General features: G+C 41.8%; 1 protein-coding gene across 1 annotated transcript in view; it reads right to left on the bottom strand.

The window, feature by feature from the left end:
* LOC128703207 (uncharacterized) overlaps window positions 1-8,873 on the bottom strand; it is a 100,174-nt gene extending 91,301 nt beyond the window's left edge. The window contains exon 1 of the mRNA XM_053797800.2: window positions 8,592-8,873. Within this exon, the coding sequence (XP_053653775.1) occupies window positions 8,592-8,676 (85 nt within the window). The 5' untranslated portion in view covers window positions 8,677-8,873. The remainder of the gene's footprint in view (window positions 1-8,591) is intronic.
* Window positions 8,874-9,500: the final 627 nt, after the last annotated feature.

Here is a 9,500-nt window from a genome sequence, read left to right on the forward strand (position 1 = left end):
CACATATAAACTAAATAATGTAGATCTTAATATTACGGATTGCGAAAAAGATTTAGGAGTTCTGGTTAGCAGTAATCTGAAACCAAGACAACAGTGCATAAGTGTTCGCAATAAAGCTAATAGAATCCTTGGCTTCATATCAAGAAGCATAAATAATAGGAGTCCTCAGGTTGTTCTTCAACTCTATACATCCTTGGTTAGGCCTCATTTAGATTATGCTGCACAGTTTTGGTCACCGTATTACAGAATGGATGTAAAGTAAAAGGACACAAGTGCAACTAATGTGACATTTATTGTGGCAACGTTTCGCTCTCCAGGAGCTTTATCAAGCCATTACAAACAATACATGGACACAGAGGGTATATAAAGGTTCAGAGTGAGGTGAATACTAGTGAGGTACCATTTCGATGTTCACTAGTGGTAGAAGTAGTAGTAGTAGTGGTAGTGACCACTACCACTACTACTACTTGTGGCAACGTTTCGCTCTCCAGGAGCTTTATCAAGCCATTACAAACAATACATGGACACAGAGGGTATATAAAGGTTCAGAGTGAGGTGAATACTAGTGAGGTACCATTTCGATGTTCACTAGTGGTAGAAGTAGTAGTAGTAGTGGTAGTGACCACTACCACTACTACTACTACTACTACTTCTACCACTAGTGAACATCGAAATGGTACCTCACTAGTATTCACCTCACTCTGAACCTTTATATACCCTCTGTGTCCATGTATTGTTTGTAATGGCTTGATAAAGCTCCTGGAGAGCGAAACGTTGCCACAATAAATGTCACATTAGTTGCACTTGTGTCCTTTTACTTTACATATTGTCGGTAATTCTACCAACTTTATTACAGAATGGATATAAATGCTCTGGAAAATGTACAAAGGAGGATGACAAAGTTGATCCCATGTATCAGAAACCTTCCCTCTGAGGATAGACTGAGGGCCCTGAATCTGCACTCTCTAGAAAGACGTTGAATTAGGGGGGATATGATTGAGGTGTATAAATGGAAGACAGGAATAAATAAAGGGGATGTAAATAGTGTGTTAGGTAAGACACATATGCAACAGTTAGGTATGGTAGGTATGAGCATCAAAATGGTATAAAATACCGACAGGTATTTTATACCATTAGGTATCTTTATTTCGAAACGTTTCGCCTACACAGTAGGCTTCTTCAGTCGAGTACAGAAAAGCTGATAGAAGCAGAAGATACTTGAAGACGATGTAATCAGTCCATCACCCTTAAAGTTTTGAGGTGGTCAGTACTCTCCAGACTGTAGATTGTGAACAGCAGGGGGCCCAACACTGACCCCTGTGGAACACCGCTCGTGACTCTTCCCCACTCTGATTTCTCCCCATTTATGCAAACTCTCTGCTGCCTATTTGTCAACCATGCCTCTATCCAGGAAAAAATTTCTCCTCCTATTCCATGTGCCTTAATATGTGATGTAATGGTTTAGAAACCCCACAAGTTGAAGAATGAGAAGCTTGTGTCACATTTGGGGAACTTAGTAACAATAGACGGGGGTGAATACAGTGTCTGAGAGAAGGAATACAGCGTCTGAGAAAAGGAATACAGCGTCTGAGAGAAGGAATACAGCGTCTGAGAGAAGGAATACAGCGTCAGAGAAGGAATACAGCGTCTGAGAGAAGGAATACAGCGTCTGAGAGAAGGAATACAGCGTCACAGTGAACAACGAGGAAATGGTATGGTGATACCGACAAGATGTGGAAAAAGACACTTAAGTACAGTTCAGGACATTTATTAGAGGAAACGCATGTGTTCAACATAGGGACGATGTTGGACACCTCATGAAATTCAATGAAGCTAGTGATTAAAGAAGGCGACTTAAGACGGAGAAAATGTATTGAAGCTGCACTAATTTGTCAGTGACACTATAAAGCAAAAATCCGGTAGTTACAGTATTTCAAAATTACTAAGCATGAGGATATTACCCATCCTGGGAACTGGTGTTACATGATGCCAGCAGGTCCCTCTCTAGCTTCACCTCCTTAGTTCCACTACTACTACTACTACTACTACCACCTCTACCCACGCGTCACCTCACCTGACTCCTGCCACTATATATATACACGTTTTCTTAGTTTTCTCTGTATTAGGACTGAAGAAGCCACTCGTGGCGGAACGTTTCTTTTAATAAATGTCTTGAACTGTACATAAGTGTCTTTTTCCACAGAGTGAACAAGGTTATCAAAGTTTATTGTTTGGGTAAGCATTGAAAAAGGGTTGGGTAAATATTTTTTGTTAGTGGTTTGGGTTTGAGAAGGCCTAGTTTTGGCCAGTAGAGCTGTTGCAGTGTTCTTATGCAAGAACCTAGGAACACTGCAGTAGCCCCACTGAAAAAAAAAACATACAACGGGCGGTGATAGAACCCGCGATCAAGGAGTCGTAAAATTCCAGACCACCCAGGGGTTGATTCTCAAAATCAACGATTTCTACCCACCTGTTTGTCCAGGTGTGAACTGAGAATGGTGAAGGAGTGTCTTACTGGTACAAGAAACGTTCAACAGTAGTAATGAAAAAGATGTAATCAGTCCATCAACCTTGGAGAAAAAGCATTTGAGGTGGTCAGTCCCCTAGCCTGGAGAAGAGTTCAGCTCCATGGTCTGGAACGATATCGTTCCAGACCATGGAGTTGAACACAACTTTCACCAGCTTCAAGACTCTACCATGCTAGACTGAATCCTTCTACATGAAGCGTTATGACATGTCGAGGAGCAGCTCAGGCAGACAATATTATGGTTGACTCACGAAATCGTAATGACACGATTGCAAACAAACCATACCACGGGCGGGATTTGAACCCGCGGTCAGAGAGTCTGGAGTTTTGAGACTCTGTCCGCGGGTTCAAATCCCGCCCGTGGTATGGTTTAATATTATGGTTCTATGGACGTAAACACTTACCAAGGCTCAGGGACTGACTAACGCATAACTTCCTCTACACTACTTCTGCTGTGTCTATCTCGACCGAAAAAGTCTGCTGTGCAGGGGAAACGTCTTGGTAATAAAGATGTCATACTGTATGTACAGTAAAAGGACAAGTGCAACTAATGTGACATTTTATTGAACATCAAAATGGTATACAATACCGACAGGTTGTTAGGTAAGACACATATGCAACAGTTAGACAACTTTTTTCCGAAACGTTTCGCCTACACAGTAGGCTTCTTCAGTCGAATACAGAAAATAGGCAGGAACAGTAGAGATGTGAAGACGATGTAATCAGTCCATCACCCTTGTAGTCGTAGAATTTGAGGTTGTCAGTCCCTCGGCCTGGAGAAGTTCAGTTCCATAGTCAGGAACTATCTGATATAGTTCTGAGATAGTTCCTGACTATGGAACTGAACTTCTCCAGGCCGAGGGACTGACAACCTCAAATTCTACGACTACAAGGGTGATGGACTGATTACATCGTCTTCACATCTCTACTGTTCCTGCCTATTTTCTGTATTCGACTGAAGAAGCCTACTGTGTAGGCGAAACGTTTCGGAATAAAGTTGTCTAACTGTTGCATATGTGTCTTACCTAATGACATTTTATTGTTGCAAAGTTTCGCTCTCCAGGAGCTTTGTCAAGCCGTTACAAAAAATACATGAATACAGAGGGTATATACAGGCTTAGAGTGAGGTGCAATGCTAGTGCACCTGCTGCCTCTGTATCTGACTGAAGAAGCCTGCCGTGTAGGCGAAACGTTTCAATAATAAAGATACTGTTGCCCATGTGTTTTAACCAGCTCAGATGACCGGGTCACTGGTACAGCATCCGCTAATTCGCCCCACCTTCAAGATATATACAGAGAGGTGTATCCATGATGTCGGTTTTTCAAACCATTCATCACAACTGTCTGACACTGCAGCATCATGGGATCTTGTCAATGGTCCAAGTCGGACCGAAACGTCGTCGTAAGCTTCTGTCTTTTATGTGCGGGTTATTTGTGTATCGTTCCAGTCACGGTATTGTGCCTTTTTGTTATTTATTTAATTCTTCAACACTTGTCCAACCTTTGGACGAAGACCTACTTCGACTAGAGGATGATACCACTATGACCCCGCCTCCGCCTGCTTCACCTCACCTCACTACAGTATATAAGCCACGTCTACGGCCCTATGCTGTACATTCTACAAGATTGATGGACTGAACACATCGACTCCAGGCTGAGGGTGAACATCAAAATGGTATACGATACCGACAGGTTGTTAGGTAAGACACATATGCAACAGTTAGACAACTTTATTCCGAAACGTTTCGCCTACACAGTAGGCTTCTTCAGTCGAGTACAGAAAAGTTGATAGAAGCAGAAGATACTTGAAGCAGAAGATACTTTCAAGTATCTTCTGCTTGTGCAAGAAAGGTATAAAATACCGACAATATGAAAGTTAAGACACATGTGCAACATCTGGATATCTTTATTGTAGACGTTTCGCCATCCAGTGGCTTTATCAATACAGATTCTAGGACATAATAGGAAGACAGTAGAACTATATACAAAAGATGAGGTAATCAGTCCCTCGGCCTTGGAGTTAGTGTTCACAGCATCGTGGACTGATTACCTCATCTTTTGTATATAGTTCTACTGTCTTCCTATTATGTCCTAGAATCTGTATTGATAAAGCCACTGGATGGCGAAACGTCTACAATAAAGATATCCAGATGTTGCACATGTGTCTTAACTTTCATCTTCTGCTTCTATCAACTTTTCTGTACTCGACTGAAGAAGCCTACTGTGTAGGCGAAACGTTTCGAAATAAAGATACCTAACTGTTGCATATGTGTCTTACCTAACAACCTCTCGGTATTTTATACCATTTGAATGTTCACATTAAGACATGCGTTTCGCCTACACACTAGGCTTCTTCAGTCAAATACACAGGTAGCAGGTGTAGCAGCGAAATAAAGAACACATAATCAGTCCACCAACCTTGGATAAAAAGTATCTGAGGTGGTCAGTCCCTCAGCCTAGAGAAAAGTTGAGGTGGTCAGTCCCTCAGCCTAGAGAAAAGTTGAGGTGGTCAGTCCCTCAGCCTAGAGAAAAGTTGAGGTGGTCAGTCCCTCAGCCTAGAGAAAAGTTGAGGTGGTCAGTCCCTCAGCCTAGAGTGAAGTTGAGGTGGTCAGTCCCTCAGCCTAGAGTAAAGTTGAGGTGGTCAGTCCCTCAGCCTAGAGTAAAGTTGAGGTGGTCAGTCCCTCAGCCTAGAGTAAAGTTGAGGTGGTCAGTCCCTCAGCCTAGAGAAAAGTTGAGGTGGTCAGTCCCTCAGCCTAGAGTAAAGTTGAGGTGGTCAGTCCCTCAGCCTAGAGTAAAGTTGAGGTGGTCAGTCCCTCAGCCTAGAGTAAAGTTGAGGTGGTCAGTCCCTCAGCCTAGAGTAAAGTTGAGGTGGTCAGTCCCTCAGCCTAGAGTAAAGTTGAGGTGGTCAGTCCCTCAGCCTAGAGAAAAGTTGAGGTGGTCAGTCCCTCAGCCTAGAGTAAAGTTGAGGTGGTCAGTCCCTCAGCCTAGAGAAAAGTTGAGGTGGTCAGTCCCTCAGCCTAGAGTAAAGTTGAGGTGGTCAGTCCCTCAGCCTAGAGTAAAGTTGAGGTGGTCAGTCCCTCAGCCTAGAGTAAAGTTGAGGTGGTCAGTCCCTCAGCCTAGAGTAAAGTTGAGGTGGTCAGTCCCTCAGCCTAGAGAAAAGTTGAGGTGGTCAGTCCCTCAGCCTAGAGTAAAGTTGAGGTGGTCAGTCCCTCAGCCTAGAGTAAAGTTGAGGTGGTCAGTCCCTCAGCCTAGAGAAAAGTTGAGGTGGTCAGTCCCTCAGCCTAGAGAAAAGTTCAGCTCATTTATCAACCTGTCAGTTTTCCAAGCCATTTATAATTTCCCCAAAGCTTCCCAAGAATCAGCTTCAATACCTCACGAACTAAACAAACTCAAGTCTCACTCATATATTTATCTCTTTTTAAAGCTACCCAAAGTCTTAGTTTCTATTACCCGAGGTAATTTACACATACTAGGTATAATAACTGTACTTAGGTGTACGTGTACCTAAATAAACTTAACAACAATCTAATACACCATTAAGTGACTAGTTAATGGTGTATTAACTAGTGGCTAGTTAATGGTGTATTAACTAGTGGCTAGTTAATGGTGTATTAACTAGTGGCTAGTTAATGGTGTATTAACTAGTGGCTAGTTAATGGTGTATTAACTAGTGGCTAGTTAATGGTGTATTAACTAGTGGCTAGTTAATGGTGTATTATCTAGTGACTAGTTAATGGTGTATTATCTAGTGACTAGTTAATGGTGTATTATCTAGTGACTAGTTAATGGTGTATTATCTAGTGACTAGTTAATGGTGTATTAACTAGCGACTAGTTAATGGTGTATTATCTAGTGACTAGTTAATGGTGTATTAACTAGCGACTAGTTAATGGTGTATTAACTAGTGACTAGTTAATGGTGTATTAACTAGTGACTAGTTAATGGTGTATTAACTAGTGACTAGTTAATGGTGTATTAACTAGTGACTAGTTAATGGTGTATTAACTAGTGACTAGTTAATGGTGTATTAACTAGTGACTAGTTAATGGTGTATTAACTAGTGACTAGTTAATGGTGTATTAACTAGTGACTAGTTAATGGTGTATTAACTAGTGACTAGTTAATGGTGTATTAACTAGTGACTAGTTAATGGTGTATTAACTAGCGACTAGTTAATGGTCCAAGTCGGACCGAAACATCGTCTCTAAGAATTATTCTATGTGGGAGTTATTTGTGTATCGTTCCAGTCACGGCATTATGCCTTTCGTCTCTTTAATAATTTTAATACAAGGTGGATGCGAGATGAACCTGCCTAGCATGGACCAGTAGGCCTACTGTTGTGCTGAGCCCACAGATTAAGGTCCGTGGTTCGATCCCCGGTACGAGTGGCAACATTAGGACGCGTTTCCTTAAGACATCTGCTGTCCATGTTCACCTAGCAGTAAAATAGGTACCTGGGTGTTAGCGGACTGGTGTGGGTCGCATCCTGGGGACATAACCTAAGTTGCAGGAAATGCTCTACATAACCAGGAACTTTCTATATAGTACGTCACTGATGTCAGCTATGGTCCGTATAAGTTGTATCATGTGTTTGTAGAAATTATTATACTACAGACAGTGGAGGTCGTACATAAGTAATTTTAAGGTCAGTCTCTTAACTTCACAGAGCAGGCAAGGCAGCAGATTTGGAAAAAAAAAATAATAGGGCTTTACCGCTCGCAAATAACCAACACAAATTTAAACTAGAGGGAACAACCCCAGAGAAATGAAAATAAAGGAGAGAGAGCCAGAGAGAGCCAGAGAGAGCGCCAGAGCCAGAGAGAGAGCCAGAGAGAGCGCGAGAGCCAGAGAGAGCGCGAGAGCCAGAGAGAGCGCGAGAGCCAGAGAGAGCGCGAGAGCCAGAGAGAGCGCCAGAGAGAGTCAGAGCCAGAGAGAGAGAGCCAGAGCCAGAGAGAGCCAGCCAGAGAGAGCCAGAGCCAGAGAGAGCCAGAGAGAGCCGGAGAGAGCCAGAGAGAGAGCCAGAGAAAGAGCCAGAGCCAGAGAGAGAGCCAGAGAAAGAGCCAGAGCCAGAGAGAGAGAGAGCCAGCCAGAGTCAGAGAGAGAGCCAGAGAGAGAGAGCCAGCCAGAGAGAGCCAGAGAGAGAGAGCCAGAGAGAGAGAGAGCCAGCCAGAGAGAGCCAGAGAGAGAGAGCCAGCCAGAGAGAGCCAGAGAGAGAGAGAGAGCCAGAGCCAGAGAGCGAGCGCCGATAATTTACATACAAGTTTACTTAGGCACAGGTACACACAGGTACATATATTATACAGTGTAAATTACCCAGAATAACCCCCAAAAAGTGACTTATAACTCAAAAAAAGTCAAAGTAACTTATTTCATTATGGTCCTTGGAAGATTATTATATTTCTAGAGGGGTTTTTGGTCCCTACACTACCATAACAACGTACTAGAGCGACACAAGTTTATTTAGGCACAGGTACACATAAGTACAATTATATAGTAACCTGTGAGGAAATTAACCATCAGAATAACACAACAGTAATAATGTTAAGATGGGAAAATAAGAAGCTTGAAGTCACCCCCCCCACTCTTACATTACCCAGGTAATTATTATTATTATTATTATTATTGATCACTAAACCAGCAGGAGTAATATAACGCCTGGGAATAGAAGGGTTGAAATTCAAGGGAGAATGAAATTAGTAATAATAATAATTAATAATAATAATTAGATTTAATAATAGATTAAATAATTAAGTTTAATACTAGATTAAATAATAATAATTGGCTTTAATAGATTAATAATTAGATTTAATAATATTAAATAGATTAATAATTAATTTAATATATTAAATAATTATTTAATAATAGATTAATAATATAATAATCACAATAAAACTTACAAAAAATATCATTATTAATAATGATTATTAAATAATATTTATTAATAAATAGATATAATAATATGCTTGACAGGTAACATGTAGCCTCGTGTAGCAGATAGGCTTCAAACTCAGGATATTAATCAGGCAGCTACATATGTATCCCGGCGAGACATATATGACCTTACCTTCCATATACCATGGCTGCCACACCTTGGGTGAAGGTCTCTCTCTCTCAGGCAACACTACCGCCATATTTGCCATATCTCGCATAATACACTAAAACAAACACTACAACGGGTCGCTTAGCCTTAAATAACACATATACCTCCAAATGGAAATGTTCGGAGGCGTCTGTGTGGAATGTTAGGTCAATGTGGGAGTGCGTCACGCGGGGTCACACTCCAGGAAAGGTCATTAAAGGTTAGCACGGGATATGTAAGTCACTGGAGCGAGAGTGTACACCCTCACGTCTCCACGGTCACTGCTACTTGTGTTCTCATCAATGAAGTTAAAGTCTCGGCCGAGTACTGCCATGATGCCGCTGTCTGGGAAATTTACCTCTTTGTTTCACTCACTTCTGAACTTTATCATATCAAATAAATAGTGATAATAATAACGTATAGTTCAGAGAATTAGTTTTGTGAGGGTATTTTAGTTTAGGTGTTCCAGTCTTCACTATTATAGTTATAAGATGTGTCAAATATCTTATAGTTTTGGTGTATTTAAGTGAAGAATTAACGAATTTTTAAAGATTCTTTTGTGAAAATTCTGCACTAGACAGTGGAAAGTCGGCTCTGCTCAGTCGCGCGGAAAATACTGCGTTGTGATTGGTGTTGGGGTTAAACTTGGAGCCAATGAGAAGTGAGAGTGAGCTAGCCTCTCGCGGGGGTCCGTCGGGCCGCCATGGTATGCCAGGAATGTGAAGTTCGTTTGTACGGTCGCTCTTTGGGAAAAACCTTCATTATAACCGAGTGTAGGAATGCGGTCTGACGGTGGCATTTAAAAAACGTCAACTATCCTTCCATCAGGGACACAGACACACACACATTCCTCCCCAACCGCTGGCAATCATCCTAAATCCCACGTGTGTCTCT

Source organism: Cherax quadricarinatus, chromosome 85 (assembly GCF_038502225.1).
Source record: "Cherax quadricarinatus isolate ZL_2023a chromosome 85, ASM3850222v1, whole genome shotgun sequence".
Classification (NCBI taxonomy): Eukaryota; Metazoa; Arthropoda; class Malacostraca; order Decapoda; family Parastacidae; genus Cherax; species Cherax quadricarinatus.